Below are 14,848 nucleotides of genomic sequence, written 5' to 3' on the forward strand. Positions count from 1 at the left end.
GTGTTCCCTGTCTGGCACACGCATCACTCAATCTGCTCCCATCTTCACATGGCATTGCCCTGTGTGCATGTTCCTGTCCATACGTCCCCCTTTCATAAGGACACCAGTCACAGTGGCCTTGGGCCCGTCCTACTCCAAAATGGCCTCATCATCACTACATCTGCAAAGGCCCTATTACCATATCAGGTCACGTTCTGAGGCACTGGGGGTTAGGACTTGAGCATACGAACTTTGGGGGAACACAACTCAGACCCTAACAGGTTGCGAGCCTCCGAATCACCGAGAGAGGTCTTTCGAAGCACACCAGGCCCGGACGTGACTCTGAGGGTTCTCCCTGGGTGGGGTTAGTCCTGAGTCTCCCTCACAATCACGGTGGGGGCAGCAGGGCCACCTTCACTGGGGTCAGAGTCCACACTGTTCCCTCTTGGGCGGAACATCTGTTGTCCCAAAAAATTCCTGCTCCTTCTAAATGACCATTTCTTTCAAGTTGTGCATTGAACCAGCTTCGTGTGCAAGTCCATGGGAACTACAGGTCAGTGGGATTCTACGTCCACATTTCCACGCACCGGTCCATTCAGGGGCCACATTCTTATGATGTCATCAATTCTGCTAATCTTAGGAGTGAGTTGATTAGCAGTCTGGCTGCTGCCCCTGATGGCTGGACAGGATTGTCATTGTAATCTCGGTCTTTTACTTTTAAAATTTCTCCAAATGGCGGTACACAAAGCATACTTCTTAGGGGCCCAGCAGGGGGTCTCTTTGGCCTGTCCGACTTTTGGAAGCGCTGTACTGAAACCTTTGCTTTAACCCCATCAATGTCTGATTTCTTTAGCCCACTTCTTAACTTTCTAAAGGTTTCCACCCTGTGCCTCTTCCCTTTGTTTCTTCTTTCTTTTGCTCTTATCAATATTCGCTTTAGTCACCTTACTTCTTAATAACCTTTGAAAGGTGTCTGCCTTGTTGGGAAGAGTTCCGTGACTGTCCCCTCAGCGCCTCCCCATTCTCTCGTTAATTAACTGAATGTTTCTGTTGTTATCTGTGAGACCCAGGAGGGAAAGCTGAGAAAGCAAATTCCATAAGCCTTTCCAAACTGGTTCTGTTTGTAAGGCAGGCAGTTGTATTTCTTTGTAACATTTTTTTTTTGGTCTTTCTATAGGTTTCAAAAATACATCTATGTACAATGAGATCTGTAAAATGTTTCGAATATAGACGTTTTTCCAACTCAAAGGAATCCCGCGTCTGGCCAGTGACGGTAGGATCTATTCACCTCAACAGCGACTCAAACCACTGAGCCTTTTATGGTTTAAGGGGCTTCGACAAGGGGTAAAAAGTATAACTACCGCACTGTGTTGTACACCTGAAGCTAATTAAAAAAATAAAATAGAATAAAAAAGAGGCTTCGACAAGAGTGCAAAGCTTGCAGCTCTCACAGGATCCGAAAGTTCACCCCCAGGACGCTCTACGACAGTAAAAACCCTTCATTGATGTAGACAGTTAAAGCAGCAAAGGCTGGGATAATAGGGGCCCCTACGGACTGGGACCCTTCATTACAAACTCCTCCGAGAGCTGGCACAAAAGAAAAGGTGAAAAGATGACAGTCGACTGGCTACAGCTGGCCCAGGGCTACTGTTACAGGTGCCCAGAATCTCCAGTCTATTTGCGTGGCTGCCAAATGCTTGCCATAAGTGCACCTTCGGGGGGCCAGAGACCAGAGGAGGTCAAAGCGAAGCTCTCCAAACACAGAACAAGACAAACAGCAGAAAGAAAAACAGTGACCAGCTCTAGGAGGAACAGGGTCAACAGAGAACAAAAGGACTCAAACCACATTCTCACTAGTCACGTTTGCCCAGGAAACAGCTTTCTCAAATATTTTCTCCGGCTCAAGTTAGAAAAAAAGATTCTCACCACCCTTGCTCCACCAGACCCCACCGATTCCAAAGTGCCGACGTAGTAAGAACTCTTACCTTGTGCCGGCCTGTGTCGCAGGCCCAGGAGCTGCTCTCCAGCAGTCCCCAAAGCACACGGTATCCAGCCAGTCAAGTCCTCCTGCCTAGCTGCCAAAACGTGGGGTGGGGCAGAGAAATTAATTTCCCTTCCACCTGAGTTCTTCAGGCTGGAGTAAATGGCCAAAGTTATTGTGTATGGACATATGGGGTTCTCCTAAGAATATGAGACCTGTGGACATTTTGGCAATTAAGGTTTTTGTTTGTTTTTATGTTGTTTTCTTTTTAAGATTTTTATTGGGGAATTGGGGGAAGGGGAACAGCACTGGGGAATTGGGGGAAGGGGAACAGACAAGTTGCTGTCCTTTTTTGTTCTTCAGTCTAGTTGTGGAGGACGTTGCTTCACTGGCCCAAGTTGGCACCATCATTGCGCTCTTCCCAGGTGAGGCAGATCAGTCGCCGGCTTCTGAATGGCCGCTCACAGCGGCTGCTGGCCGCTCACGCTGGCTGCTGGCTACACACAGTAGCCCATGGCAACCCACTGCAGCAGGGGCTGCAGCCTACGCCGTCGCCAGCGACTCACGGCAGCCCAGCTCCAGGTTGAGCTGTTGTTCAGCATCCTAGCTGTAGAGGGCAGTGTCACTGGCCCTCATATGTGGGATCCGAACCGGGGCCCTCTGGCGTCCCAAGCCAGTTTTTTTTTGTTTTTTTTTTTAGCTGAGCCATCCTGCTACCTGTTGGCAGCTCAGCGGCTGCTCAGCGGGCTGGACTCGAACCGCTGTTGCTCAGAGCTCAAACTCTTGAGCGAGCTCTTAACCAACTGAGCCACTCGGCCGGCCCTCCAAGCCAGTTCTTAATCAATGTGCCACTCGGCCGGCTGGCCCTGCAATTAAGGTTTATATGCCATGGGGAGCTAAGGAAGGGAGTTTGGTTGGTGACCTCAAATGGCGGGATGGCAATTCACGTGGAGATGGAAAAGCAAGTGCTTGGTAAGTGAAATGTTTGCTGGCCATCTTTACCACTGGGACACAGAGGACTCATTCAGATCAAACTATAGTCCTCTCGGATATCGGCTCCCTTCCTGGAGCTGGTCCTCTATTTAAATTCTGTTTTAGGCAGTTAGGGGGAAGGTTGAAGGTTTTTGAGTCTTTTGTTTCTTAAAAATAACCAACTTAAAACAACCAACATAAGGCATATTTTGGGGTGGCCAACTGCTTTCCCTCACCATTCAGCGCTCTCCCCAAAGTCGTAGGGGCTGCTGCAGACACTATACTTTTCTCTGAAATACAAGGAAAGAAGTGTCCAGTGAGTCCTTCCTCTCTAATGCGACATATTCCTCCTTCCTCTGGTTTTCTTTGGGACAGATATCATGGTGTAGAAGGATTTCAGGGTTGACTGCCTAGTATGTTTGCCCTCCTGGAGTGGTGGGCATTTCAGCCAGGCCTATTTCCACCTCTTGAGCAGTTAGGAGCGGCCGTGTACTTTCTAAGATGCAAATGGAAGAAACAGCTGCTAATTCTGGATTGTGCCTTAAGGCAAACAAGCATGCTCCCTCCTCACCGCTGAAATGCAGCTGGGGTTGCAGGAGCTGCAGCAGACATCTAAAACCATAAGAGGACCCTGAGGGCTGAGGACGTGCAACCCAGGAGCCGGGCCCCCAGGAACAGCCGCCACACCAGCCCCGGCCTGCCCGGCCTGCATGGACCTCACGTAGCACAGCAGTCACGGGAGCCTTTGTTGGCTTGGTCACAGCAGCCAACCCACGTCCTCTCTAATTAACACACTGTGGCTGCAGGGCCCTCACTTCCAGCAGAGCTTCGCTGACCGATACCAAAAAGCAACAAGAGCGGAGTGAAATCGACTTTCCCTCAGTCAAGGGGGCCCCTTCTCCTCCAGGTCAAGAAGGCAGCCCAGTCAAGTTCTGCCTTTTCTATGAGGCCAGGCCGCTGTATTTTTGTTAGCGGCCAGCTTCCTGCTGGGGAGTAAAGCAAAGCAATAAATGGCAAACTCTGGGTTTCAGCGATTCCAGGAAAGCCTCTTCTATGCCCCAAACAACTTCTGGACTTTTGTTGCTGGGAGCCATCTCCTTAGCAGAAAAGACTTTTATCCTCTATCTAGAAGTTACAGTGCAGACCCCAGGGCAGGTAGCTCAAAGGATCGGTCCCAGTGACTGCGGCAATTGGTAGCAGGTGGTTTTCCAGCCCAAGAGGACTAGAGGGATGGGGGTGGTTGGGAGGAGGTTAGGCTGCAGAACACATGGCTTCGGGGACTGCGGGGGTGACGCTAGGGACAGGGGAGAGCCCAGGGAGTGACAGTGTCGGAGAGAGGTCACGGGGGTAAAACAATGCCTTCCAATGTCACCGTTGTGCACAGCAGAGGTGTGAGGGCCCTTTTCCCACCCAAGTTCTGACCTATGAGACAAGACGGTCAGCGAAGTGGACACACCAGACTTTACCCGGAATCACGCCCGCCTGGCTTCCCCATACTAGTGTTTACTCCCATCTCTTATCCGCCTGGCCAATAAACTCTCCTTTGTTTAAACCAGTTTGATCTGAGTTTTGGTGACTTGGCAGCATAAGGATTAGGGGCAGGGTCCCTTCCCTTGGGGAAGTGGGAACGGGTCACCGCTCCTCCTGGGGACTGGGGGAGACCTGCCCCGCCCCTCGGGCAGGTGTGCTCCATGAGCACGGCGGGGGCAGCAAGGCTTCCAGACGCTTCACTCGTACTTTTTATTCATCAGCACAGACTGGGGCCGAATCTTCCTTCCAGTGAGGTTCAGGTTTTGAGGGATAATACAGAGAAGCCAGGGGACGTCAGTGATGGGTGGGGTCTTCAGGAAAGGGCCGAGCCGCCGAGGGCAGCAAGGGGTCAGCCAGGGCCCTCGAGGTGTCAGGCGCCCCTGACAGTCCAAGTGCGCCTGGCCCGAGTCAGCAGGCAGAGATGGACCAGAGGGCACCGAGGCCTCCGTCTGGCCCAGCGGGACGCCCACCAGAACTTTCTACAGAAGAACTCATGCAGGCAGACGTCGGCTGTCTGCTGGAGACCAAGCCGTGCTGCCCAGCTCTGGGGGCTCCGCTGTCCTTCAGGGTGAGTCCCGAGCCCGGGACTGAATGGCCTTCCCGCCTGGTACAGGGCATGCCCGTCGCGAGACAGGTGGGGCTCCCGTGTCCACTCGGGCTCTGTGGGTGGTCTGACAGGAGGGGAAGGAGACAGACGACAGCTTTCCTGAGCGATCGGAGAGGACGAGGGTGAGGGCGGGGTTCCAGCAGCGTCGCTCCGAGGAAGACAGCCTCAGGCCTTCAGCTGAGACACTTCATACAGGTAGGCCGCCAGCATTTTGGTTCCTTCTATGTAGTTACGCCTAGTGGGAAGGAACAAGTCACCGTGTGGGCTGGCGCCCCGAGGTCCGGCACACACGGCATTCTGGGAGCACCCCGCCGTCCTGGCTTGCCGCCCTGTGGTCTGCTTGCCTTTAGGTTTGGGCACCTGGTTCTCAAGGGCAGGTTCAGTCCGACTGCCCTCCAGGCACTAGTCCTGGCCGTGGTCTAACAGAACATGTGGGGTCTCACCCAGCACCCGAATACACACAGCCTCACCCTGATCATGGCCCCCCTTTGTTTGTTTGGATCCGACGCCTCCACACGTGTCCTGAGACCCAGACCCTCCGCCCTCCACACAGGGTCTCTGCCTCTGTCTCTGTCTTATCCCTGACTGGCTCGCCTGCTACCCCAAGACGGCCTTGCTTCCTGCTCTCCTCCGCTCTTCCCCAAAGGCCTCAGGGTCCTCCCTGCCTGCGTGGGTCTCCCCGCACAGCTGCCAACTCAGAGATCACCTTCCGTCTCTGTTGGCTACAAGAGCCGCCCAGTACCTGGATCGTCTAAAAGGGGCTCACGCAGCCAGCAATGACATTCCCATATTTCAAACAGAAGAGTGTCGCGGTCCTTGGGGTTGTAGATGAGGCCCAGCGACAGACTACAGAGCCTTGTTCTAAAGAGCTGCCACCTCCCCCGGGCCCCTGCCCTGCCTCCCACCAGAAGTTTGCAGCACCCCAAGGGCAGACGGCAGAGAGCACTGGAGGGGGGTGTCTCAGCAGCAGGACAGGAGGTGTGGAGGAGGAAGGAACTGGGGGCGCCCTGGACTTTCACAGGGTTTCTCACTGGTGCCCACGAGGAAACTAACCCAGACTTAGCACTGAGGACCCACAGCCTCACCTGTTGAGCTTTTCATTCTGGGAGTGGGCGCCGTCATCGGCTGACCCCACAGGCAACAACATGACATTCTTGCCTGTGGCCTCCTGAAAAGTCAAAGTCACAGGAATACTGCCACCTTCCCTGGTTAGGTCCGGCTCAACACCAAACACTGGGGGGAAGAAATAAAAGAAATGGTGAGTTTAGGCTGCAAGGCTGGGGCACCGTCGCTGACCTCCGGCCCAGCAGGCCTGGGGACAGAGCCCACTCCCAGGGCTGGCTGGCGCGGTGGCCCTGCCTGCACATCGGCCCTGCTGAGAGCATCACTGCGTAGCCACGTGCCCAGACAATAACCAGAGTCCCGGCAGACGCGCTACGGGCCCTGCATCCATGTCCAAGGAGAATGTCTGACCTGTTTTCAGGGCTTTTCTCCCAGCCAAGTAATGGGGATGGTTGAAGTCAGACACCCAGGGCTTCCCACCATGGCCCATGTACACCTTGAACTTGTTGGGGCTGTGCAGCTCAGCGAACTTCTTAGTCAAGTAGCTGGTAACCTGAACACAAACAGAAGGGGCACAATGTATTATAAAACGTGGCACTTGGTCCAATGCTAGTGATCTGCTCTCCAAGAGTCCACCGTGTGTCTACACTGAGTCTGCAGCGAGTTTACAATGCGTTTATGATGGGTCTACAGGGTCTACGACCTGCCTACAGTAAGTCTACCAGGAGTCTACACTGAGTCTACAGCGAGCCTACAGGCCTTCAATGGGTCCCATTTTCAGCTGCTAAAAACTGACCTGTGTAACTGTGATAACAGACAAAGATTTTATCAAGAAAAAAATCTCCAGTTATTTGAAGGTAAAGGTAACGTGTTAATTTCAAGCAATTCACCCTTCATGCTGACGTTCCCATAGGACAATATTTAAACCAAGTTTTTAAAAATGACCCTGATCTGCTTTGTAAGAACAATCACATCCAGACCCAAAACGCAGCCAGGTGCTGACCCCTGAGGACAAAACCCCAGTCCTCAGTGTCCTCTCCCAGCAGGGGCGAGTTTGACTCCCTTTCTCCATGAAACCTTCCCCCTGGGGGACCGCTCCCCGAAAGCCCGGCTGCCCTGTGGCTATTGGACTTTGCCCTGCCCCCCCTGCCCCCCACTCCTCACCACAGCCCACGGGCGGCTCCCTCGGACTCTCACCAGGACATATTCGACCTGAAGTCAGCATCTGACCTGGAGCCTTAGGACGAGGTCGGAAGTCAGGCTTTGGCGTGCCTCAGCAGTGACAAAGGTCACTCCCATGTGACTTTTATGTGGCCTTTATCTTGATCAGTTTCTGAACGCTCATTCTAGTCACCAAGTGTTGGCCAGAGCCCAGAAGTGGGGAAGCGTGGGTTTGGGGTTTGTGTCTCTCCAGCTGCTCAGAGCCCTGGACGTCTTTTGTACCCCAAGTCTCTGTCGGTGCCCAGCAGCCCCACCCTGTGTCCCAGCGCCCCACGTGCCTGCTCACTGACCACCTCGGGAGTCATGTTCGGCACGAGCCTGATGGAGAACTTGCCAATCACTTTCCTCGGAATCACGGTCTTGGCCCCCGACCCCGAGAAGGCGCCTTCAATCCCGTGAAGGGAGAGGGACGGGTACCGCCACCTGTGCATCAGGATGTCTTTCTGCAGAAAGCGAGAGTGGGCCAGGGAACAACACGGTCAGCTTTCAGCGGAGATGGCATGTGGACTGGGAGGTCCCGCTCGGTCACCAGCCAGCCCGAGAAGGAGGTACAGACCCCGCCAGGGCTGGGCGGGGAGCCGGCCCCAGATGCACTCTGCTATCTGCCGCCTGTGACACCTCAAGGGGGCGCTGCACGCTCTGGGCGCCCTCCAGCGCGGCACGCACCCGCCTCCTGTTCTCTGGACACTGGGATTAGCCAAGTCCAGGAGCCAGGGCTCCTGCCAGCCCTATCGAATGCAGCGGGAAGGTCAAGGTCCCAGATACGTCAGGACTCCTGTGGGGCCAGAGGCACCAGGAGGCAGACAGAGCCCAACTCAGGCCATCTGTGAAGCCCTCCTTAGGCCCACAGGGCCCAGAATCTGGAGGACTCCCTGTGGGTGGGAAGCCAGGACAGTCCACTGTGTCCTGGACCCACTGACCACCAACAAGCACTGTCACCCTCTGCCGGGGGGGCTGGCACAAAGCAGTCTTCTGTCTCCCAGGCATATAATTGATACTATGGCCGCTTATGCCGCGTGTGTCCCACCAGTGGCACGAGATGGGTCAGGAGGGGACGCAGACACCTGCCCACCTGACCGGCACGGAGAAACCTGATGGGGCTCCCAGGATTCCTTGGTGCCTTAACCACTTAATTAGTGGACTTCTTGTTTGTGAACCAAACAGCTCAGTAATAACTGCAAGAATACAGATGGCCCTGAAGTGACACCTTACAGAGAAGCAAACGTTAATCTGAAGGCAACAGGGCAGGAGAAACAGAAGCTGGTTCAGAAGCCACCTTTTCCCACTCAGGCCTCCCCGGGACTAAGCTCTTTGGTCCACAGCTCCAGGGCCCCATCCACTACCGGCGAGGACTTTCTCTTCTCCGCTGCCTGCGAAACTCTTCCTCCACGTGGTCCCATCGCCGCTCATGCATCCTGAGCTCAGGCGGCCCTCACACTGCTCCTCGTCTCCACACACCAGCTCACGGTCCTCTCCCCGTCCGAGCCTAACGGGTCTCCCAGCTGCACTCGCTCAGCTCCCATCCCACCCCCCCCACGCCCCTGCCTATCACCTGACCACAGTGAGATCTGGGCAGCTCAGCCCTCTTCTCAAAGCTGGTCCCGTCCGCCATCTGGGAGAGCATTCCAGCTCCTTGGCGGACCAGAGACTGTACACCAGGCGCTTACAGGCCTAACCCTGGGCCTTTCCGAGCTGGCCCTCCCCTGGCCTTAGGCCCTCCTGTCCCCGCTGCAGGCACACAGAGCTCCAGGCCACCCGTGGCCTCCACACACCCTCTTATACATCAGTCTGTCTCTCGGGGAGAAGAAACGCAGGGCCGAGAGGGGACAGCTCCCCTCCACCCTCAGGGCCTGTCGCTGGAGTCAATTACGGCTACACCGAGTGTGGGCACGCAGCCCGCCCGCCTGCACCGGGGCCTAACCCAAGTCAGAGAGAAGTTCTGACATCACTTTCTCCCAGCAGTTGGCTAAACGTCTCGTGCAGTTTCCACCTGAGCAGGGGCGCCGTCTGGGGGCCCCCAGCATCTCCAGCGCAGTGCAGACAGACAGACAGGCAGCAGTGGCCGCCACCAAGGCTCCCTGCACACCCGTGTGGCTCCTACACACTCACAGTCGCCATCCGACACTTCTCAGACCTCCCGGCCTCCGCCTGGGAGCATCCTGCTCTGGGGCCTGTACCGCCTCACGCGCACATGGACACGCAGGAATCTCCGCCACCCTGCTGGCTCCTCCCCACGGGGGTCCCCTGCATGGCACATTAGGAGGGCTGGTGGACAGACAAGTCACAGGTCGCGCCAGGCAGCACCTTGCAGCTGTGCAGCAGGGTGTCTGCCCCCACGTCCTTGGCGTACTCCTCCAAGTCGAAGTCGATCTTGTCGTAGAGCTCCAGCTCCTCCTCTGTTACGGGGGCCACCGCCTTGCTGATGCCGGGGATGAGGATCTTCCCCGTCCTGTCCACCAGGCAGCCTGGGGAGAGCGGAAGCATGAGCGCTCTGCACGCAGGCGGCCCGGAGCCAGCAGGCTCCCGCAGGGCCGAGGCCTGGCTCAGGGACCTGGTGGGCACAGTTCCCGGCACCCGCGGTGGCTCGGGGCTTGTGGGGCTTAAGTCATGTAACTGCCACGACAACCTGGTCAGGTGAGCAGTGCCATCTCCCCGTTTTGGGATAGAGACACCGACACAGAAGAGATGGGCTGTCCACACGGTCAGAGACCAGGGCGCGCTGGGCAGGCGGCCCCAGGCCCCTTGGAACCCCGACAGCATCCAGCAGGCCCGTCGGTGCGCTTTCCACAAGAAACGAGCAGCTCCCAAGCTGTGAAGACTCCAGTCCCAGAAGCCACCTGACTTCACATGTGGCAGCCACTCTCCGCCCGGGAGGACACAGGACACCAGACTGTGTGAGGCAACAGTTATGCCCAGCCTTGCCCGAGGATGCCAGGACAGTGAGCCGACCGTGCGGACCTCACGGAGGCAGTTGCAACATAAAGCAGACCGAAGCACATGCCACACGGCGTGCCCAGAGGAAAGAGTCGTGTGACTCTAGGGGACGGGCCGGACCCTGGGGAGCCAGGGGTGCCGAGCTGGGTCCTGGAGGAGGCAGGGGCTAGTGGCACAGCGAAGCGACGGTGGAGGAAGGCGGAGGCAGAAACGAAGCATCAGTGCCCACTTCTAAAGGGAACACTGCATGGAGGAAGGAAGCAGTGACACGACTGGCTCGCGAAGAATGCTGGAATGAGCAGACGCTGACGGCAGCCTGGCGATGAGGCCCTCCCGGCCTCCCCCAAGCCCCAGGCACCGACTGGAAGCCTGCTTACCCATCAGCGTGATGAGGTCCGTCATGGCCTCGTGCACCGAGCCCCCGTACACACCCGAGTGCAGGTCTTTGTCGCTGCATTCCACCTGCGCGGGGAACAAAGCCACTCTGTTGGGCTGCTCGGCGGGAGCTTGTTTTTCTCATGTGACAGCAAATCGAACAAAGAACCTTCACAAGACCCGACGGGCAATTTTTAAAAATCAAAGTTTGCTCCCTCAACGAGCAGAGCAAGGTGTTTCCTAAATTATAAAACTGTGGAAGCAATAAAAAAAATACCCTTGGAAATGCTAACTATAGGCAAACCGGGGGTGCTGACCACAGGTGAACCAGGAGTGCCGACCACAGGTGTAAACGTGCCACAGGCAACTGCTCAAGCACTCAGATCCTTTGCCAGCGGTTTCATGCAGACCCTGCACCTAGCTGTTGAAAGGGTGCCATCTACCATGGAAGAGCCCGAGGGGCCTGGAGCCGAGGGCTCAGGCCTCGCCCACCACCGACTGGCTGTGTGAGCAGCGAGAGGCAGGCACCGCCTCGGGCCGCAGCCCCCTCTCCTGGAACACGGTCCAGTGAGAGCCCTCAGCGCCCAGCTGCTGCGTCCCTGTCGGGTTTTCACACAGCGGGTAGAAGTGCCCTGCACAGAGCGAGTGCTCAGTGTAGCAGCTCGGATCATTTCTAGCACTTTTCAGCCCATAAACCACCTTCCCCGACAGGAGCAATATAATCATCAGTCGCCCTGTGTGGCAGGTACCCCTCCTTCTCTGCAGATGAGAAGACCAAAGCTCAGCTGACCAGACAGCGAGTGGCAGGTCCCTCCTCCTCGGTTCCGGGTCAAGTGCAACGTCCCAGTTCCCTGAGGATCACTCAGTCAAGGCCTAAGAGCTTAACGGCTGAAATAACGACTATTTTAGCTTCTGAAAGGAAGTCTTTCTACAGTGCTTTGCGTACGTCTCAGTCTTCTTAGATGCACCAGCATTTCATCGGTTCCCACTGCTCTGAGACAACAGCAGAAGGTCCGGTCTAGCCTGAACCCGGACGGCACTGCCAGCTGCCCGAGTGAGCCTGGAGTACCCGACAGCCTCTGGCTCAGGCTGAGGGCTGCCTCTTCCCTCAAGCCTCCGGCACCTGCGGGCTAGGGAGGGATTAGCTGACTACAGGGGGGACGGGGCGGGCACACACCATGAAGTGTGCCGAACGCAGCACATACCTCAATGAAAAAGTAGCAGATGCCCCTGAGGCCGTAGGTGATGCAGGGCTTTTTCTTTCCCAGCCAGTAGTTGTCAGAAATGCAGACGTAGTCCACGTCTTTGAAGAAGGTGTCTTTTTGGGCAAAAATCAGTTCATCCAGGCCTTCGGAGCCAGACTCCTCCATGCCCTCCAGACAGAACCGGATGTTGACAGGGATTCCCTGTGAGGGAAAGAGTGTGGGCAGGCATTCAGCTGTCATGTACCTTTAGTTCTTAGAAACAACAGACAGGAAGTCACCAAATATTCTGAAATCGCCGATTTCAAATACCCGACTTCCTCCCAACCAGCCATTAGGGCGGGCTGCGCGTCCCAGGCACTGGGTTGTCAGGGGACAAGCCTGTTCCAGCTCCTTCTACGGAGTTCCTCAGTGTGACCACATTTCCTAGTCGCAGGGATCTCTGTGCTCACCCAGCACGAACCAGGAGGCCCGGGGGAGCCTGAGCTGCGCTCGCCACACAGGCTGTGACACAGAGGAAAGCACAGGCGTCCTCACCTGCGCCCCTGTGGCCACCACCAGGGCTGCACGAGGCGGGGAGGGGGCGCCTCTCCTAATTCAGCCGCTGCCCCTGCACGGACGTCCCTTTCCCAGCCTCACCGAGGCTGTGTGGTGAGGCAGGCGGCCCTTCCGCAGGTGAGAGAAAGCAGCCACGCGGTCTGCGCATGGCAGGGCCCTCATGCGGACCCGTCTGCAGAGCCCTGCTTGGAGCTGGTGATGGCACCGCTCAGGGCACCGCTCGCCTTGCCGCCTCCACCCCTCACAGGAAATCCTCCTCGGGATCTCGGTGTATGGGACAGGTGCCAGGGGAGCTGCTCTGGGGCAGCTCCCTGGAGGGCCCTGGACGAGGGGAGCCATCCCAGTCCCTGCACCCAGCACGTGGTGGCCGCGGGCGCCCCGACAAGCAGAGGTCCTGGGCCTCAGCTCCCTCCTGTGCAAAATGGACCCTGGCCCAAAGGGCCTGGGGTTTAGATCTACCACTCAGATCTACCACTTCACACCCTGACAAAAATGCTTCCCTTTAAGTCTGGCTTTATCACGATACAAGATAAAAGCAAGATGCAAAACCCCGTCTAAACACTATGATGACAATTAGGTTAAAAACACTTGAAAAGATTGGTAAGTAATAAAATATGAAGTCTGAGGAATGAGATTCTAGGCAACTTATTTTTCTCTACTGCTCTGTACAAACTTTCAATAAGGAGTGGGTATTTCATAGTTAAGGAAATACATTTTTTAAAAAACAAGAATGTATTTTTAGAGGCTGTAAACTGTGCAGAGGGAGGGTCCATCCACAATCACAAGCCCGTGGTCAGGGCAAGCCACCACACCCACAGGCGGTCACTCATGGGTGGCCTGGGCTCTTGCTGAACCTTCAACAGTGTGACCGTTGAACACTATAAAACAATCACACCCAGTGTTTCCTGAAGCTGGAACACAACTAGCATCTTAGATCTGACTCACGGCGCTGACAGTTTGGGGAAGCTTGCTGTCTCATATCCCAGTGAGCTTGGATCTTTACAAGCTGTTCCGGGGACAGAAAGCCCAGCCTGCGGCACTCAGCTGGAGCCAGGTGCATGAGGCACAGCTGGGCGTGGGTGACATACTTGACTTGTTTTCTGAAAGGCTTCCAGGGCGTTCATCCAGCCGGCCACCGGCCCCTTGTCATCGGTCGCACCTCTCCCGTACAGTTTGCCTAGAATAGCAGCAATGAGCAAATTCATAAGGTTATGGTGATAACGAGACAGACAAAAGAGCGTATCCTCAGTGAATATCCGGTAACATCTTCGCAAAATCACACGCGGCCATCCTAAGAGATTCTCTTGAAGTCAAAAGCCCCATTTTCATTCCATCAGGAGCCGCACGTCGCCAACTTTTGCTCGAGTTACAGACAGGCCATGTGGGTGCCACCAAGCCCCTCCCGCCGCGCTGACGCCCCTGCTGACTCAGAGCCCGGACTTCAGACCCAGCTCAGAAAACCACTGGCAGGCGGCTAGCTGGTGAAAATCCACTTTCACAGCCAGCTAGAGGCAATAGGGAGGCAACCTGGTCAAAGGCAGGAGCCACAGCACTCTTATCAGAAGGGAACAAAATCCCACCCCAGTTTCGACATCTAATGTGATAAAGAATAGAACTTATGTTCTTATTTATTCCTCTACTTATTGCTTTTAAAGCTGAAAGCAAGACACGGTTTGTTCTCAGTGTAGAGTCACAGTATGTCCCCTCTGCACACCCGCTCCTGGGAGCCCTCGGCTGGGCACTGGCGACCATGAGTGACTGGGGAAATGAGGCTGGACCTTCCGCCTGGCCCTGTCACGTGATGCAGAGCATGGCCGAGGGTGACCAGGGCAGGACGGCCATCGCTGCTCGGGCTCAGCCTCTCTCTGTCGGTCTGTTCTGGCCAGTGTTCTGATTCCCTCATTCCTAAGGCTATTTTCAAATGTTTGGCATTTTAACATGGCCCCCCCCCCGCCCCCGAAAGTAGTACAAGGCCTAAAGCCACCATTACCCTGGAAATGTCCTTTGAAAGTAAACCCTACTTCTCACAGAAGCTGAAGAGCTCTTCTAGAAAGCATCCTATTCCTGTGACAAATGCCCGTGGGGCCCGCGCGGGACAGGGGTGCACAGGACGAACATGGCAGCTCCATCCATGCCCAAGACTCTACCGAGGGAGTCTGTCTGTCTGTCTGGTGTGATGGGCGGGGGGCTGCAGTGTGACTAGTGCTGTGTCTAAACAGGTGTGCATGTGGCGCAGGTGAGGGGGGAGCCACATGGCGGGGACAAGACAGGGAGGTGGGGGAGCCTGTGCCACCGAGTCTCGGAGAAGTATCAGGTGGAGAGGCAGCATGTGAGGTCACCGTGGGACAGGATGGGAGAGGGGCGCAGGACTCAACAACTTCAGGTGACAGGAGGGCCTACAGTGGGGGAGGAACAGGGGCGGGGTGG

At 56.0% G+C, this 14,848-nt stretch overlaps 1 protein-coding gene across 4 annotated transcripts in view; it reads right to left on the minus strand.

Annotated features, from left to right (window-relative positions):
* Positions 1 to 4,653: 4,653 nt before the first annotated feature.
* The window catches only part of CNDP2 (carnosine dipeptidase 2), an 18,539-nt gene continuing 8,344 nt past the window's right edge, over positions 4,654 to 14,848 (minus strand). For all 4 annotated transcript variants that reach the window (XM_019643411.1, XM_019643410.1, XM_019643408.1 and 1 more), the window contains exons 5-12: positions 13,510 to 13,598; positions 11,867 to 12,067; positions 10,664 to 10,748; positions 9,657 to 9,817; positions 7,631 to 7,795; positions 6,543 to 6,684; positions 6,155 to 6,302; positions 4,654 to 5,304 (exon numbers count right to left, since the gene is read on the minus strand). In XM_019643411.1, the coding sequence (XP_019498956.1) occupies positions 5,235 to 5,304; positions 6,155 to 6,302; positions 6,543 to 6,684; positions 7,631 to 7,795; positions 9,657 to 9,817; positions 10,664 to 10,748; positions 11,867 to 12,067; positions 13,510 to 13,598 (1,061 nt within the window). In that variant the 3' untranslated portion in view covers positions 4,654 to 5,234. The remainder of the gene's footprint in view (positions 5,305 to 6,154; positions 6,303 to 6,542; positions 6,685 to 7,630; positions 7,796 to 9,656; positions 9,818 to 10,663; positions 10,749 to 11,866; positions 12,068 to 13,509; positions 13,599 to 14,848) is intronic.

This window comes from Hipposideros armiger, unplaced genomic scaffold (assembly GCF_001890085.2).
Source record: "Hipposideros armiger isolate ML-2016 unplaced genomic scaffold, ASM189008v1 scaffold_77, whole genome shotgun sequence".
Lineage (NCBI taxonomy): Eukaryota > Metazoa > Chordata > Mammalia > Chiroptera > Hipposideridae > Hipposideros > Hipposideros armiger.